Consider the following 18564-nt stretch of genomic DNA (forward strand, 5'->3'; position numbering starts at 1 on the left):
AAATACTGGATTTTAAAGATGGATCTGTTCTTCCTCAAATGCAAAGTATATTTATTATCTAGAAAATTCAACTTTGCTAAATTTTTAAAATGAGACCAAATTAAGAAAAAAAACAAAGATAATCTACATTTTTATTTACAGGGCACAATGGCACATATACATGGAGAAAATATACATTTAAAATCTTATTTGATTATTGGTCAATGGAAGCTACAAAATCAGGAAAGGAAAACATGCTCCACATGCAAATTCCTCAACTCAGAAGAATCTTCCAAACTCCTCCTCCCCCCCCCCCCCCCCGACTTTTTCTCTCTCTCTCTTGGGCTTTTCTATAAATGGGCCTACTCTTGGACCAAATAGTCTTAAATTAATCCAAGTCCAAAATGAAAAAAACTCAAGTCCTAAAACATTAGATTTTAAAAAAAAAGTTTAGATTAGTATTCACTCGTCTGCTTAAACAAATGTCGGAATTCAAATCCTGCTTTGTGTATGTAGCAATTTATTGGTCAACGACAAATCTTTAAATAAAATTTAAATCCACAATAAATTAATTTTTAATCTGTTAGATTGGAATATCATAAATAACTAATTTAAGTTAGTCGAATAATAAGCTCTTGCCTTATATATATGTTAAAAAACCAAAAATATTATCATAAAAAATTATAGTTACCATTTAGGTCTTATTACATGACAATTATTTTGATTTTACTACTTTGATATAGTTATATATATGGTTAATTTATCTTGTGTGCTAAAAACATATTAAGATTATAAATTAATTTTTTTTATTAAAAATACAAAAGAAAATTTCAATACATTTTATATCTATTAAATAAAAAAATTTAAAATATTTCGCTACTAATAATAAATTTAAGATAGTTTTTGATGGAGAGACAGAGATAGAAAGATTGAGACTGAGAAACAAAAACTAAGAGACAGATTAAAATAAATTTCAGTATTTTATTTGGTATAAAATAGGAGACAGAAATTAAAACAAAAATAAAACTCTAATTTAATTTGTACAAAGGATAAAAAATGAAATTAATTAGTTGAAATGATGATATTTTAGGTATAAAATGTTATTAAAGTTTTAGTATCTGTCTCTAAAAATTTTAGTCCCATATGTCCCTATTTTTTAGAGGTATTAAAATACTGAAATTATAAAGACAGAAACAGAAATTTTAATACCAATTTCTAACTTAACAAATATAATACTAAATCTCAATCTATTAATCTCTGACTCAATATCTTAAAACAAACGCTACCTAAATGTCTTTAATATACATCTACCTAAACCTATCTTTATCTCCATTGTTATTTCCAAAGAATGATTTTTGCTCCCATCTTCATTCTCATTTAATTTTTAATATCTCCGCAACCCCACAACTACCCACATTTAGATATCCCCATTCCTATTTAAAATCTCTCATATTCTAAAGTATTTGTGACTAAAATTTTCTGTTGCAACTCTATTTTCTACTTTCTATTGCATGCAAATACCTTGCATGAGGATTTGACACGCAAAGTGTATGTAACATATAAATGTCAACCCAAGACTGGGTTCTATACACGTTACAGTTACAACATTTTAATTAATTTCAGACCCCTACAATTTAACATTAGTAGTGCTATTCAAGATAAGTAGTGAAGTAGGCACATACAACTAGGCACACCTTCATCCCACATTAATTTACTTTCACTTTCACTTTCTCAAAACTAACAAGTCTTCGGTTCCTTTAAGTCTTGGGGATTTTTTTGCAGATAAAAAGAAAGTTAAATGAAAACAAAATCAATTTAGTTTACAATACATGTTAAGATTATTAATTCAAAAAAAATTACATAAAAATATTATATAAATTAAAATTTTAATATATTAATAAATTTTAATTATATCAATAGTAACTTTAACATGTATTTAAACTCAAACAAAGTAAATGCCTCTAATAACATTATTTTGATTATTTATTTGTGATGTGTCAATGTGAGAGTGTTCATAGTTGGTGGTGCCGATTCAGATATATTAAAAGGTTTCTCACTGTGGTATTTATTTCTCTTCTAAGTGTGCATGCTACATTAAGTCTTCTACTCAATTTGATAACACAATCATACATATGGAGTACAGCAGCAAAATAGTTAAGTGTCTAGCTGATTAATATTATATTCTTTATAAAATTTATATGATTTGTATTTTTATTTCCTTTATCATATATTTATTAACATTTTAAAAACTTTTATTAATATTAACTATAATATTTTTTTGGTTCATCAATCCAATTGTAAAACAGTGAATAATACCTCAAGCAACCGTGTCAAATTAAACATTTTTTTTTATTTAAATCTCTATTGAGAAAATTATATCTTCTATAAAATTTCAGGGTAGAAACTCAGGTGCAGTCAACTTCACATAAAGTTGATAACTGAGAGCCGTTAGATGAAAATTTAGTCAAATCAGTCAAATCATCTAACAACTCTCAGCTATAACGGCTCTCAATTATCAACTTCACGTGAAGTCGACTACACCTGAGTTTCCACCAAATCTCAAATATTTACAATTATTTCTATAAAGAAGGATATCTCTAATTATAATAACAAGATAAGGGTAAGTTGTTTTTTTTTATAAGAAAAAGATAATGCATTCCTTGGATATGTATGTATATATATATAGAGAGAGAGTCATAATTAGTATCTTGCAATTTGAGAGTGTAAAGTAGCTTACCAAAACATACATGAACCAAGTGAAGCAAAAATGAGATCAAATATTGTGATTGTTATAACAATTCTTCTACTACTTCTTTTGTTTACATTGCTGCCTCTTGTAGAAGGTAGAAGGCCACATCACCAAAACAAACAAGAAGAATGGAAAAGATCAAGAGACAAAAGAAGCAAAAGAAGATCACCATCATCACCAAATAATTGTGACCCATTTTTCCTTTATCTATTTGAAACTTGTGGCCAATGGCCTTTTCCTATTTCTCCTTGCCCTCAAAACCCATTTGATCAAACACCAACACTAACACCAAAACCGCCGCCAATAGTATATCATTATCCATCTCCTCCGCCACCAATTACTATCACACCTCCACCGCCACCGCCGCCACCACCACCAATAGTCCAATATTTTCCACCACCATTACCACCTTCTCCACTGTCACCATTACCGCCGTCGCCACCTCCACCATTGCCGCCATCATCACCACCTCCTAAGCCTATTATCATTATTGCATGTCCACCACCACCACCACCACCGTCACCACCACCTGCTGCTCCTTGTTGTCCATTGCCACCAATTATTATACCTTGTTGTCCATTACCAACTCCATCACCAACACCATCCCCACCACTACCATTACCACCGGCTCCACCGCTAGTTCCATCGCCGCCGCCACCATTGCCATTCCCCACACTACCACCGCTAGTAATTCCACCTCCAATGCCAATTGCCTTTGATCCTCCCACACAACCATCATTTCCATGGCTATCACCTCCAAACCCCTTCATCATCAACCCTTCTCCTCCAGACACCTTACTACTTCCGCCGCCACTTGTCCCCACGTTTTGGACACCACCAACGGAGTTGCCACCGCAGCTTCCGGTGCTGCCGCCACCCATTGATCCATTCTCCTTATCACCTCCATTTCTATCAACTCCAACACCAACTGTTCCAGATATTTTCATTCCTTCACCGGAATATCCAGGTAACCCTCAAGAACCAACACCATTTTTTTCAACACCTTCACCGGATATTTTGTTTCCACCACCTTTGGTTCCAGAGCTTCCGAATCAACCACCGACTTTTACCATGCCGGATCAACCACCGGCTTTTACCATGCCGGATCAACCACCGGCTTTTACCCTGCCGGAGGCACCACCGGCTTTTACCATGCCGGATCAACCACCAGCTTTTACCATGCCGGATCAACCACCAGATGTTTTCTTTGCGCCGCCGGAACTACCAGAGGGGCTTGTTCCTGATGAGCCACGGGAAGTGCCACCATCGCCGGAAGAGTTGTTGCCACCACCCTTAGGAAACTGACGAGTCCTTCCTTCCTTTATTCGGCTTTTTTGTTTTATGTTTTATATGCTCTCTCTCTTTCTTTTTTTTTTTTATTTCCGGCGATAAATTGTATTATATATGTGTATAAATATTAAATAATATGCTCATTCTATTACGTGTATGATATGGTGATTACAATAATTATAAAATATTATTAAAATTAAAATAATATTTTTTATTATTTAATAATATTTTTTAACAAATATTATTTAAAAAAATTATCAAATTATAAAAAAAATTTAATTTTAATAACATTTGCAGCATTATATAACCACATGCATATTAGAATTTACAATAATAATTAATGGAGAATCTAACTTTTCTTTGTGCTTGTGATTATGATTCAAATTTCATTCAACAATACGCGGTGCTGTAAGATGTTGGGATTTGAAATTGATAATTGTCAATTGTGTACTCTAATATATAATCAAAAAGAAAATTGTTATTTATATATTAAAATTATCTACTAAAATTAGTCACTAATATATTTGTGTATAAATACATGTGTGATTTAATTTATTTATAATGTGTATTTATATTTCAACATATATTTTATATTGGTGGCTGATTTTATTGTATACATAGTATAACCTAATCAAAAATGCTATTTGTACACTAAAATTAGTCACTAAAATCAGTCACCAATGTATTTATATAAATACATGTGTAATTTAATTTATTTTTAATATATATTTATATTTTAACATATATTTTAAACCGTAACTAATTTTAGTGACTAATTTTAATGTACACGTAATATAACTTATATATAATTATCTATATTAGTACTAATATATATTACGGTTTTAGACAAAATAATTGCTACTTATAGGTTAAGTACTTTTTTTGTCTCAAATGTTTGAATTTAAAATTAAAATTGTCTCTGATTTTTTTGTTTTTATTAAAATCATCTTTAATATTACAAAACATTATAAAATTATCATTTTTTATCTCAATTTTATTTTTTTACTAAATTACCTTTAACCATTAATAATGTAGAATAATATTATACATCTAAATTTTTTTATTCATTAAATTCAATTAAATTAATCTAATATAACAAAAATTAATTATGACTAATATTATTTTAAATCTTACCGTTTAATTTAATTGCACTTAGTTTGCAAAAAGACTTGTAATTATAACATTACTCTATAATGTATTAATGTGAAGTGTGTTTAGTTATAATAATTGGATAATGATGTTACCATAATAAGCTTAATTTTGTTTTTCCTTTCCATATCTTATCACAGTCATAGACCTTGATCTTAAAAAGTTAAAAGAAAGGCTGATACCAAAACAGGATTGGCTTCAAAGTTAAGAGTAAGAGGGGGTGTAGTACAACTGTACAAGTGATGATCCAAGATAGAATTGACTTGATAATATGAATAAAAAGTGTATGATGTGGATGTTTAGCATCTTGATGGAGTGTCAAAAAGTGCAGGCTGCCAATTGTTGATTACAGATTTACAATATTTATTGTCATTGGGGAAGAGGGAAAAAATTAAAATTAAAACTAAAAAATGTTTAGCTTATGATAATTAAAATTGAAATTGGAAAAGTAGGCATCATCGACCATTCTAGAATCAATGAAGATTGGCACCATCAATGAACTTGTTTCTGATTGAAGGAGCCATGGATGCCGGGTTGTTTCTGATTCCTCTGAGGATTAGGCCTAAAAATCTTAATCTGTCTTGTTATTGTGAATGTAAAACTTGCCTGACATATGTTGAACTAATGTTGTTACAAATTTCCTTGTTATATGAATATGAATATGCCAACCTTGTTATATAAATTACATGAGATCTTTTCCTTTTGTAATTAGGATTTGAATTCCATTTGATTCATGAGTTATGTTGCTACTATTAACATCAACATTCAACATACCTTATAAACGATTTCATGCTCAATTGTCACAATTTAAAAAAAAAAAAAATTCAAACGTTAAAGTAAATTTTGTTTTCAATAGAAAGTCATCTACTTTCAATTAAATAACCTTTAGTTAGACATTGGCCTGCTAGAAATTTAAAATTTTTTAGTCAAATAATTTAATTTTTATTAGGTAAATTAATCTTGAATGTCAAATGTTTTTTTTATCAAGGATGATTAAATTTGGTTAGATTAATTAATAATATTTAAAAAAAATAAAGTTTTACATACAATTTTTTTAAAATTAATAATTAAAAATTATTAAATAATAATTTAATCAAATTTATTAAATTATCTAATAATTTTTAAATATTAATTTTATATAGGGTAAAGTATTAAATTGGTTGCCTACGTTTGGATATAATTCTGTTTTGGTCTTTAAGGTTTAAAGTGTCCTATTTGAATACAAAAAAGTTTTATTTAGCTTCAATTTGGTCTCACCGGAGGTCAAAGATAAATAATTAACGAAATATCTTATATAAAAGCAGTATAAGAACAAGATCTATAATCTAGAGAATAAGTACAAACATCAGAGGCACAAAATTACATTTATCATTTTTCTTATAATTAAAATAAAATATTTTCTATAAAACTAAAAAAAATGTTAAATACATGTATTGATGCATCCACGGTTAATTTTATGCATCTGGAGCTTGTATTTATTCTCCAAATTACTGACCTTGTTCTTATACGGTTGTTATGTAGGATATTTTATTAATTATTTATCTTTGACCCCACGATGAGACTAAATTGAAACTAAATAAAACTTTTTTGGATTCAAATAGAACATTTTAAACTTTAAGGGACTAATTTAGTACTTTACCCTTTTATATAAAAATAATTATATATAGTGAAAATTCAGATACAGTTAATTTTGATAAATGAGAACTGACAGATAAAAATTTAATCAAATCATTTAACAATTTTTAACTATTAACTTTATAAAAAATTGACTGAAGGTGAGTTTTCACCATTAATTTTACATAATAATAGAAGAATTGTAGCCTTTTAGGTTTTAAACAGGTAGAAAACTCGGTGAAATAATTTCAAGTGAAGTTAATACCTAAAAGTTATTAGATAATTTAATTTATTTGACTAAATTTTTATCCAACAACTCTCAAATATAACTTATACGTTGAAGTCGACTTCACAGTTTTTACCTTTTAAGCGGAGACTGATTTGTATGTAGCGAAAAATTCGAAACCAGTCAACCTAATCCTATTGAGTTTCATCTCATCTTCATCTTCATCTTACTTCATTTCCAGTTTCCACTCATCTATCTCCCAAGTTCCAATCCATGTCAATGTCCTCGTCATCTTCATCATCAGATTCTGAATCTGAATATTCAAACCTACAACACATACCAGATGAATGCTGGGAATCAGTTTTCAAATACCTCAGCGACCCTCTCGATCACGAATCACTCTCCCTCGTCTCAAGCCACTTCCTTTCCCTCACCAACCGCCTCCGCACCTCCCTCACCGTCTCCGACCATGTCCTCCCCTTCCTCCCCGCCCTTCTCCGCCGTTTTCCCAACCTCACCTCCATCAACCTCACGCACCACACCGGTGACCTGAACGAGCTCCTCTCCCAAATCGCTTCCTCTCACTTACCCTCCCTCCGTTCCCTTGATCTCTCTCATCAACCCGCTTTACCTTCAATTGCGTTGAGACATTTCTCTCGAAAGTTTCCAGCTTTGAAGTCACTCAACTGTTCCTTCATGGATTCACTTACCGACAAAGATTTGAACTTAATTGCTGAGTGCTTCCCGAACCTCGAAGAAATCGATATTAGTTACCCTAATTATTCTGGGATCGCAGATGCGGAATCTCGTGTAAAGGCCTTGGCTTCAGGGTTTAAGAAGCTCCGAAAGGTGAATCTTTCAGGTAGTCACACTGTTTGGTTCTCTTCTATTTTTGATCTGTGTCAGAATTGCGAGTTTCTAGAAGAGTTAGTTCTTCTTAGTACGAACTTCATTGGCCCAACAGGTCCAATTGGCTTTGCAAATGCGATCCTCCAGAGACCTGAATTGAGGTCTTTGGCTCTTGGCTGTTCGCGTGTTGGGTTTATGAATGAGGGTGATGTGATTTCAAAGTTCTTTGAATTGGTGAGTTTGAAAGAGTTTACTTGTCTTGAATTGTCTTATTCGCCTTTATCTGATGAGTGTTTGTGTGTTGCTGCGGAAGAAGGCTTGCCATTGAGGGAACTCTCACTGCCGGGTTGTTATCAATATGGATATGGTGGGATTTCTTCCTTGTTAAGAAATTGTAACAATTTGCAGCATTTGGATCTTCAATGCACAGAGTTTCTTGATGATAGGTGTGTCATTGAGCTGTCTATGCTTCTTGGTAATCTGAACTTTGTGAACCTTAGTGAGAATTCGAATCTTTCTGATTCGAGCTTGTTCGCCATCATCCGGAACTGCCTTTTGATAACTGAGATCAGGATGGAGAGAGCTGGTGTTGGGAAGCAGAAGGTGGAGAAGGATTGTTTGGCTGTGAATTCTCATTTGAAGTTTCTCTATTTGACTCGCAATTCGTATTTGAATGATGAAAGTGTCGAGATGATTGCTTCGGTTTGTCCCAACTTGGAGACAATGGATTTGAGCTATTGTGAGAGGGTTTCGGAAGGTGCTGTTGAAGTTTTGAGGAAGTGTTGTAAGATTAGGCATATGAACTTAGCTCGATTAGGATCGGAGCTGTTTCGGATTGACTTTGAAATTCCTACACTGTGTTCGTTGAATTTGTCATGGTTGCACATTGGTGATGAAGAACTCTCTCTTATCTCAAAGAGATGTCATAGGTTGAAAGAACTAAAACTGGATTTTTGTCAAAAGATCACAGCCAATGGGGTAACTCAGGTAGTGGAAAATTGCAAGCAGCTAAGGGTGATAAGCTTGTTCTCTTGTGAGAAAGTGGCTGCTGATGTTGTTGCTTGGATGGTGTTCACAAGGCGATCGTTGAGAAAAATAATTGCTCCGCCTCGATTTCATCTTACTGAGGGCCAGAGGGATCTCTTCCTGCGGCATGGATGCATTGTTTCCAGTGATCTAACCAATGTAACTGATTCATCTGCAAGGAACTATGAACCTGAGTTGTTGGAGGCATTTTTGTTTCCTTGAGTACTTGTTTGAGAAACAAAAGATAGGGAATGCTTCTAAATTGTATTGTTTCCTTTCTATGTGTTTATTGAGGAAGAACTTCTACACTTTCATTTTCTGAACCTGAATTGTTATTGCAAGTTGTTTAAACTTGGAATGGATGGTATATGATGTATGAGAAAGCTAACATTTGTTGAACTAGTATCTTTGTTATAGAGATTGGCAAGAACACTAATACTTTTGTATCAAGTGGCTTTTTATAATCTCGGTTTGAATTATTCGGACTATAAACACTGTCCTTGTGAAGATGGATGGAAAAAAAAAGAGAGGAAACGTGTGAATTTTAGGTTTATTCTGTGTTATTATAATTTTGACATCTGAATTATTCTTTTAACCTCTAATTTGTATTTTAAAATGATATGAAGATACAATGCACAACAAATTCTGCAATAAACATTATATTAAATAACGAACACTTACTTCCTTATGCTTATCTTATATTTAAATTAACATTAGTTAATTCTTTCTTTCTTTACACTAAAAATATTAGTCTATAATAAATTAAAAATGTGACTGTTAAAAAAAATTTAAAGATTTGCATTTTTAAAAATTTTATTTGCCACAATATTTAAGATATGTATGGATATTTAAAATTATAAATGATCCATATATTACACATTTCAATAAATATTATATTTATTTAATTTAAACCAAAAAATTCCAATCAAACTAAGGCACATTATCCTTGACAAAAGAAAAATCTTAATTAATCAATAGGTTAGTATTAGTTAAAACCAAAAATACGGATATTTAAGAGTTTTTTTTTTAAATTAGTCTTTTTACTTAAAATTAGTTTTTCTTTTAAAATAAAAAAAGATTAAATAGATCAACTCGAATATTTTGTCGAATTGACACTAAATATTTGAAATTTATTATATTTTATATATTTTAAATATTTTAAAAATTCAGATATTTTTATTAACATTAAATTTGGTATATTAAAGATAAGTAAATTTTAATTTAAAATAATATTTTTAAAATGATTTTTTAAATGATCATATCTTATTAGTGAAAACTTAAAGTAAAGTCGACTTCACTTAAAGTTGATATCTGAGCTATTAGATAAAAATTTAATCAAATTAATTAAATCAGTTAACGACTCTCTCAATATCAACTTCAGGTGAAGTTAACTGCACATGAGTTTCTACTCATCTTATTATCTTTTAACAAAGATTTTATCTTTTAACCAATATTTATAGCGTTCGATTATTTTTCTTCATAAGACGACGTCACAACCACCTTAATACCCCAAACTCCCATCATCGTTCTCCAAAACCTTTCCTCACAAGAATGTTTCCATCATCAAGAATTTGCAGACACCAAGAGCTACATTTACCAGATGAGTGTTGGGAATTAGTTTTCAAACACCTTAGCGACCCTCTCGATCACGAATCACTCTCCCTCGTCTCGCGCCACTTCCTTTCCCTCACCAACGGCATCCACACCGACCTCGCCGTATCCGACCGTGTCCTCCCACTCATTCCCGTCCTCCTCCGCCGTTTTCCCAACCTCACCACCATCAAAATCACGCGCTACTTCACCGGTGACATCAACGCGCTCCTCTCCCAAATCGCTTCCTTCAACCTCCCCTCACTCCATTCTCTCGACCTCTCTCACCAACCCACCTTCCCCTCACATGGGTTGCGACAATTCTCCCAAAAGTTTTCAGCTTTGAAGTCACTCAACTGTTCCCACACCCGTCATGATTTGGATTTAATTGCCGAGTGCTTCCCAAACCTCGAAGAAATCGATGTGAGTTTCCGTAAATATAAAATTGACATTGTTTCGGATTGGGAAAAGGCATTGACTTCAGGGCTTAAGAAGCTTAGAAAGGTGACTATTTCGGGTAACTTCACCCATGGAGACTCTTACCTTCTTGCCTTGTGTCACACTTGTGTGTTTCTAGAAGAGTTAGTTGTTATTCAAACCGGCCCTGTTTCTATGATAGGCATTGCCAATGCGATTCGCAAGAGACCCGAATTGAGGTCTTTGTCAGTTAACTGTTTGACTTATGGTTTTTTTAGTGAGGACCTTAGAAAGGGGAATGTGACTTTGGAGTTCATTGATGCATTGGTGAGTTTGAAAGGATTGAATTGTCTTGATTTGTCTTATTCAAGTATATCTGATGAGGCCTTGTGTGTTCTTGCGGAAGAAGGCCTTCCGTTGAGGAAACTCTCTCTAAGATGTTGTAAGGGATATGGATACGGTGGGATCTCTTACTTGTTGAGAAAGTGTAACAATTTGCAGTATTTGGATCTTCAAATAACGCAGTTTCTGAATGATCAGTGGGTGGTTGAGTTGTCTTTGCTTCTTGGTAACTTGAGGTTTGTGAAACTTAGTGATAATGCAAAGCTTACTGATTTAAGCTTGTTTGCTATTATGCGAAACTGTCCTTTAATAACCGATATCAGGATGGAGAGTACAGGCATTGGAAAGCAGAAGCTGCAGGAAGATTGTTTGGTTGTGAATTCTCATGTAAAGTTTCTCTATTTGGCTAGCAATACCTGGTTGGATGATGAAACTGTCACTATGCTTGCTGCGGTTTGCCCCAACTTGGAGATGATAGATTTGAGCAAATGCGGAAGGGTTTCAAAAGGTGCTATTGATGTTTTGTGGAGCTGTCGTAAGATTCGGCGCATGGACTTAGCTCTATTAGGACATGAGCTGTTTCAATTTCGATTTCGAGTTTGCTTCGATGTTCCTACATTGTTTGTGTTGAATTTGTCCCAATTGAGTATTAGCAACGAGGAACTCTCCCTTATTTCTAAGAGTTGTTGCAAGTTAAAAGAACTTGATTTGGAAAGTTGTCACAAAATCACGACCAGGGGAGTAAAGCAGATGGTGAAAAATTGCAAGCAACTAAGAACGATAAGTTTAGCAGCTTGTGAAAAAGTATCTGCTAATGTCGTTGCTTGGATGGTATCTGCAAGGCCATCGTTGAGAAAAATAAGACCTCCGCCTCGATTCTCTGCTACTGAGAGCCAGAGGGATCTCTTCCGGCGTCATGGATGCTTTGTTGGCAAGTGGTCTAATTAATGTAACTGATTCTTGATCTGGAAGTGAACTATGAATCTAAATTGTGTGTGGAATATTTGGTTTCTTTGAGTAACTTGTGTGAGAAATAAACTATAGTAAATATATCACAATTTACATTATTTGTAGTTTCCTAAAAGGTAGTATTTTTTTATTACATACTATTATTTTATTTGCAAATTGTAATCAGATGGGGGTGTTCGGTAATTAGTACAATTCTAGACTTGTATGTTATTGGGGAAGAAGTTGCTCATACCTTTGGTTTTTCACCATTCAAGAGTTTGAGCCTTGTTAATTGCAAGAGCTTTAGATGTATATGAACAATTAGCATGATTTAATAGTAACTTTCTTTTTTTTCGCTGTGCATTTGTTGTTATCAAAATTCTCTGTCTTCCTTTTTGAAGTCTTGTTTGAACAAAAGCTTTCAGGAAAGAAAACATGATATGAAAATGAATTAAAGAAACTCTTAAGTCTCTAATGCTAAAAACTGGATGTGTTTCATTTAAAATATTTTTAGGAACATGTCAGTTCTTTTTAGCTTTTCAAAGTGAATCAATCAAATCCAAGTTAATTGGCATAGGTGCCAAGCCACGTCCATGAGTCCTTCTTTTCTCAATGTTGAATGCTATGGAAGCTAAGGTTGATCTGAAGCTGATAGCATTAGCAATGCCTCCTTGAGTTATCTTAAAACAATTTGTCATACAGTTCTTACATAGAGCTGCTAGTTAATTGGTTTTTGACCACTCAAGAGTTTGAGCCTAGCAAAATTGCAAGAGCTTTAGATGTATATGAAATAATCAGTGAAGATACTATAACAAATGCATAGTAGTAGTAGTAACAATCAGGTACTTCTTTCATTCTAAAGTATGTTATTTTGAAGATTCAAACAACTGAATAAATAAATAATTTCACATGCATATATACATAGATTGCTTGCAATAAAAATCACAAGACAGATAGTAAAAGCACACCAATGGAAACAATGCTATATTATACATGAGACATCTGCATAATTTTTACTCACCTTGCTCTACAATGAAGTGTTATGCACCAAGCATTATTTGTTCTCAAACACCAACATAAGAGTTTCTGATTATTCTCCTCAATGATGGCCTTATAAGCTCTAAGGAAGCAACAAAATTATCATTTACAAAATCACAGTTCTTCAAATTCAACTCTCTCAACTCCATGCAGCTTTCTACCACTTCCTTCACCCCTTTTGTGGTAACATGGTTGCAACCTTGAATATCCAGAACTACTAGTCCACAACAACATTTTGAGATTATGGAGAGTGCTTCATCATTGATTCTTGATCCTGACAAGTTCAATACCTTCAGTTGCAAAACTTTAAAGTCCATCTTCAACAGCTTCACCCCTGTATTGGCTAAGCCTAAGTGCCTTATCTCCCGGCATTTCCTGAGAACGTCCACGACACATTCTCCGGATATGCTGCCGCAAGAGTTTAAGTCGAGAAGCTCTACATTGGGGCAAATAGAAGCCATTTTCATCAAACTTTGATCACCAAGTAAAATATTTTGACCCAGATAGAGACTTTTCACTTGAGTGTTCTGAACCGGAACAAGAGAAGAATCTGAATCTTCCCCTACTTCTCCAAGATATGTTCTGTCCATTTTAATCTCAACAAGTTTAGGACAACCTCTTGTCAGTGTGTAAAATGTTGAATTGGTAAGCTGATCACAACCACTGAGGTTTATAGAGGTTAAATTGAGAAGAAAAATTGATAGCTTGCCAATACAATGATCGGTTAGGAAGTCGGTTTTTCTAAGATCCAAGCATTGTATTAATGGACAATTTGATACCACAGAATATATTCCTGAAAATGTGAAATTGCAGCAGTCTTGGAGGATGAGTTTCTTTATGGAATGACAACATTCTGCAACAGAACAGAGCAACTCATCCGAGATAAAAGAATTCGACAAATCAATACAAGTTAAGGTTTTCAAACTCTTGAGCGAATCAATCAAATCCAAGTTAATTGGCATAGGTGCCAAGCCACGTCCATGAATTCTTCTTTTCTTAATGTTGAATGCTATGGAAGCCAAGGTTGGTCTGAAATTGATAGCATTAGCAATGCCTCCTTGAGTTATCTTAAAACAATTGAAGAATGAAATGTCTTCAATTGTCATACAGTTCTGACACAGAGCTACCAGTGATTGATCAGTGACTAAGTAGTTTCCAGAGAAGTTAATCTTGCGAAGGCGCTCGAGCAACAAAGACAACTTTGAGATCCCAAAATCTGTTGCTTCTGAAATCAATGGGAAGCTGATGTCTAGCTCTTGAAGCAATGGGAAGCAATAGGCCATGATCATCAAATGGCTATCCCAAAGAGAGCCAATGTTTGAACAAATCAACACCCTTAAGTTCTTCATCTTCGAGCCGATGTCCCGGAACAAATCAATGGGGAGTGTCCTCTGATTGGAAAGGTTAAGGGTATCAAGGTCCAAGGTGGATTGTGAAACCTGACAAAGCAGGCCTTCCAGGTTCCCATTGAAGTAACTGAGGTCTAAGACTTTGAGCCTTGAGAATCTCAAGAACAGCTTTGGAATGAGCATTGTTGTTGCATCAAATATTGTGAGGGAATCTTGAAGCTGGCTTGAAACTGTGAGGAACCGCTTGCAGACCATGGACACCGATTCCAAGTCTCGGCCGTGGCCTAGGAATCTGAAGATTGATTCCCAGCATTCATCAGGAAAATTCACTGATGCCTTCATCTTGATCTTGTTCTTGATCTCTGCCATAGCATAATTTTTTTTAGAACTAATGCTTTGATAACAATAATGTTGAATGATGTGATAAACAAAAATGGATATATATATATATATATATATATATATATATATAATGAGAAAAGTCCATGGCAGTGTCAAAAATTTCAGGCTATGAATCTTGGATTATGGTCAGATCAGCCGGCCTTGATCATTGATTAATTGAAATTGATCAAATCATAAACAAAAGAGTTATTGTTTGACATGTATTAAGGTATTGGGAAATATATAATAAAAAAAATGTAGCTATTATTTAAAATGATTCTAATAACCAATGATGCAAATAGAAGTTACCTGAGAATTTCGTTGATCAAGGGAAAGAAGCTTCAGAAGAAGAAGCGTTAATGTTTGAGTTTTGACTAATGAAATTGTCGTCTAAAGGGATGAATCTCTAGAAACTCTTTTTTGCTTTGTTCTTGTTTAGATGGCATCTAATATGGTGATCTGTTATTTTCACTTTGCAGCCTCTTACTTTTCACACTTTTCTTTTCTTTCAATCTGGTGTAGTCCCAGTCCCCACAATATCGATCAATTTTCTCATTTGAGCATTATAACATTGATCCAATTTAAAAAAATTGTTGTCATTATTATTATTATTATTATTATTATTATTATTATTATTATTATTATTATTATTATTATTATTATTATTTCCCACATTTTATATTGATTTCAGTTTTTCTATATTTGTCCTTAATGTTTTTAAAACATTTGAATCTTATCCTTTTTTTTTTCGTCTTATGATATTCAAATTATGAATAGAGAAAATCATATCAAAACTAAATTAATGTTTATGTGATAAGTTGTCCAAGTATATCTCAGCTCTGAAGAAACTGGATTTCGTTCTTCCTTTCTGAAGACGAAATATACTTTAGTTTTTAGAAAAGATTGGAATAGAAATTTGTAAAAAATATTTCAACGCTCAAGTTAGTCCAGAGAATATTTTCTGGTGAGTTCTAAGGAAAGAAAAGTGTTATTTAAGAAAAAAAAAAAAAAAAGCTAAGAATGCTAATTTTTTTCATGATAAAGTTGTTTTTATTTCACGCATACCAAAAATAGCTTAATGCTTCAACCAAATAATGCGTTGTAGTTACTAGTTAGCATTACATACCAAATATGTGAGAAGTTTTTGTTATCAATCCCCATTAAATATACCAAGTTACCAACTGACCAAGGCCCAAGAGAGAGAGAGAAGGGAAGGGGAGGGGAATTAACTATGACTAAATCTTGATCCAAATTAGTCCATCTTACTTTTAATAATTTTTTAATTTAAATTAACATTTAAAATGTACACATTTAAAACTGAGAAAATGCACTAATTAATTAAGTTGACAAACAGATGTTCATACCTATCAAATTATAGGTATATTATATATACAGCAGCTAATTAACCAAGCAAATTTACTTGGATTATAGGAGACCAGCCTCCTTATAGCTCTCAACAGAATCAATGAGTGTCTCCTCTAATGGCCTGTAACTCCAACCAAGTCTCTGTAGTTTCTCCGAGCTCAACCTTATGTAATAATCCACCTCAATAAACCTGTCAATAACAAAAATTTTGCTTAGAAATGTATTTAACCATGCATACGGTTAAACAATTTTTATATATATATATATATATATATTAAAAAAAGGTGATGTTAGTCAGAACAAAAATGTGAGAACTAAAGCTTACTTTGTAGGGTAGTTGTAGTTTGGATATTCACTCTTCAATTCCTCTACCAAATCCTTTGGTTTAGCAGGGCATGAAGTGCATATGTATCTCCCTTCTGCTTCAATCTTCTCATAAGCCAATAGTAATGCATCAGCTAAATCTCTTACATCTATTATCCACTTAAGCTTATTCTCCACTGGCTCACAGCCTTAAACAAGAAGAGAGACAAGCTTAGTCAAGAAGACAATTATGTTAACAATTATAAATCAAATGAAATACAAGACACTGCTTTAAGTTTGTGTTTGGATTATAGTATATGTGTATAACATATGATTCAAAAGCAAAATCTAGCAAGAGAGCTTTAGTTGTATAACATATGTGTATAACATATGATTCAATTGCAAGGCTTACATAATTTAATTTCTAGTAATGGAATCAGAGAAATAGAACAACAAACAAAACACTAATTAACTCCATAATCATATGAGTTTCCTCAATACACAAAGCTAATGCCAATAACTGAGTTTTTTTGGACTCCAGGATCATTCAAAGATTTGTCATATACATGAATTGAAATCCTAATACAAAGAACTTCAAAAATGAATTAAACCACCCTAAAATAAAGTTCAAGGTGAATGAAATCAGATGCATGCCTCAGGATTTTGGAAAGTTGTTGCTAATGCAGGTACAGGGCAAGCAACATGGAAAACTGCACTGCATCCAACAATTGCTGAATAAATGGATTCATAACTCAACAAATCTGCATTGAACAGTTTAAGTTTCTCAGAAGCTCCTTCAAACTTCATCAAGTGAGCATATTTCTCATCACCTGCTCACAAAAAAGAAAAAAGAAATCAAAATTAAAAAATAACAAATTAGAAGTATTTCTATATTTGTGGATTCAGTTCAGCATTAATTTGAAGGAGTATTATCCAACAAAATTTGATGAAACGAGTTTCAATTGAAAGAAAAAAGGGGAAAAGAAAATGTACCAGGTTTTCTAACAATGCCATGAACGATGTATCCTTTGGAAAGGAGAAGCTTAACGATCCAAGAAGCTACGAAACCACCGGCACCGGTCACGCATACCTTCTTCTTCACCGTCGCGATCGCCATTTTCTTCATTATCTCAAGCTCAAGCAGAGTTAAAGAATCTTCTTTTTTTTTTTTCTATTCAGTTAATATTGTTAATTTGTTAGTTAGTTCTGTACCAATTTTTTTTAATTTTTTAATTAAAAGTATTAATAAAAAAAATAAAAATTGTCTATTGGAAAGTGAACAAATTATTTCTCAGTAAATTAAGGTTAAATTATGACAAAATTTGTGAATGTATTTGTAGATTTTTTAGTAAATCGAATCTGTTGTATTTATTTTAGTTGCTCACAATATCTCCCAACTCAACAGGTTAAGAACTAATTAATTACTGATCGGAGCTCCATTTAAGTATTGCATATTATCATCTAATCGATAAAAAATCAATTTGACTTAAGATTATATTTTTCAAAAACTAATTTAAAGTGCACACCTAATTTTTAAAGAGCATTTTACCATTAACCCAAAAATATCATTGCGTTTTTCTGCTCAAGTAGATAATAATCCATTTGGTTAATGAAGAAACAAGAAAGTGATTTCAGTGTAGTAGTAACTTACCTTTTAAGTTAAGTGATTAAGTGAGATAACTGACCTTCGATTTTAAAGTTTATTTGCTTAGCTTGTTAATATAACTGATTTGCTTTTGATTACATAGTACTAGATATGTGAAAAGAGTTTCAGATTCAATCTCCATTAAACATACCAATTAAGCAACGCAAGAAACTTTGACTAAATGAAAAAATAATTAATCCTAAAACAAATAAACCAAAAGTGTATAATTTCGGTGAAGACATGAATAGTAACTGTATTTGAATTATGTTTATATGAGTATAATTTTGCAGAATACTTCATATAT

At 32.6% G+C, this 18564-nt stretch overlaps 5 protein-coding genes across 5 annotated transcripts; 2 read left to right on the forward strand and 3 right to left on the reverse strand.

Annotated features, from left to right (window-relative positions):
• Nucleotides 1–3042: 3042 nt before the first annotated feature.
• LOC130948230 (glycine-rich protein DOT1-like) lies at nt 3043–3675 on the reverse strand. Its single transcript, XM_057876942.1, has one exon. The coding sequence runs from the start codon at nt 3673–3675 to the stop codon at nt 3043–3045; it is 633 nt and encodes a 210-aa protein (XP_057732925.1).
• A 3605-nt stretch (nt 3676–7280) lies between these two features.
• Nucleotides 7281–9104, forward strand: LOC130948231 (uncharacterized). The gene has a single exon (XM_057876943.1). The coding sequence runs from the start codon at nt 7281–7283 to the stop codon at nt 9102–9104; it is 1824 nt and encodes a 607-aa protein (XP_057732926.1).
• A 1329-nt stretch (nt 9105–10433) lies between these two features.
• LOC130948232 (uncharacterized) lies at nt 10434–12499 on the forward strand. The gene has a single exon (XM_057876944.1). It carries the CDS (start codon nt 10434–10436, stop codon nt 12177–12179), a length of 1746 nt encoding a protein of 581 aa, XP_057732927.1. The 3' UTR covers nt 12180–12499.
• Nucleotides 12500–12628: 129 nt separating this feature from the next.
• On the reverse strand, nt 12629–15145 carry LOC130948302 (F-box/LRR-repeat protein 3-like). The gene is made up of 2 exons (XM_057877022.1): nt 13201–15145; nt 12629–12934 (listed from the first exon to the last, which is right to left on the reverse strand). Exon 1 carries the CDS (start codon nt 14933–14935, stop codon nt 13244–13246), a length of 1692 nt encoding a protein of 563 aa, XP_057733005.1. The 5' UTR covers nt 14936–15145; the 3' UTR covers nt 12629–12934; nt 13201–13243.
• Nucleotides 15146–16336: 1191 nt separating this feature from the next.
• LOC130947350 (cinnamoyl-CoA reductase 1-like) lies at nt 16337–17765 on the reverse strand. Its single transcript, XM_057876028.1, has 3 exons — nt 17609–17765; nt 16638–17445; nt 16337–16502 (listed from the first exon to the last, which is right to left on the reverse strand). The coding sequence occupies exons 1-2, from the start codon at nt 17739–17741 to the stop codon at nt 17258–17260; spliced, it is 321 nt and encodes a 106-aa protein (XP_057732011.1). The 5' UTR covers nt 17742–17765; the 3' UTR covers nt 16337–16502; nt 16638–17257.
• Nucleotides 17766–18564: the final 799 nt, after the last annotated feature.

This window comes from Arachis stenosperma, chromosome 9 (genome assembly GCF_014773155.1).
Source record: "Arachis stenosperma cultivar V10309 chromosome 9, arast.V10309.gnm1.PFL2, whole genome shotgun sequence".
NCBI classification, from domain to species: Eukaryota; Viridiplantae; Streptophyta; class Magnoliopsida; order Fabales; family Fabaceae; genus Arachis; species Arachis stenosperma.

Bases quoted from the DNA above. Each gene is read 5' to 3' on its own strand.
- LOC130948230 (XM_057876942.1), bottom strand. From the start codon at position 3,675: ATGAAAATATCTGGAACAGTTGGTGTTGGAGTTGATAGAAATGGAGGT.
- LOC130948231 (XM_057876943.1), top strand. From the start codon at position 7,281: ATGTCAATGTCCTCGTCATCTTCATCATCAGATTCTGAATCTGAATAT.
- LOC130948232 (XM_057876944.1), top strand. From the start codon at position 10,434: ATGTTTCCATCATCAAGAATTTGCAGACACCAAGAGCTACATTTACCA.
- LOC130948302 (XM_057877022.1), bottom strand. From the start codon at position 14,935: ATGGCAGAGATCAAGAACAAGATCAAGATGAAGGCATCAGTGAATTTT.
- LOC130947350 (XM_057876028.1), bottom strand. From the start codon at position 17,741: ATGAAGAAAATGGCGATCGCGACGGTGAAGAAGAAGGTATGCGTGACC. The intron at 17,446-17,608 runs GTACATTTTCTT...TTTTGTGAGCAG, and splicing joins TGGCATTGTTAGAAAACCTG to GTGATGAGAAATATGCTCAC.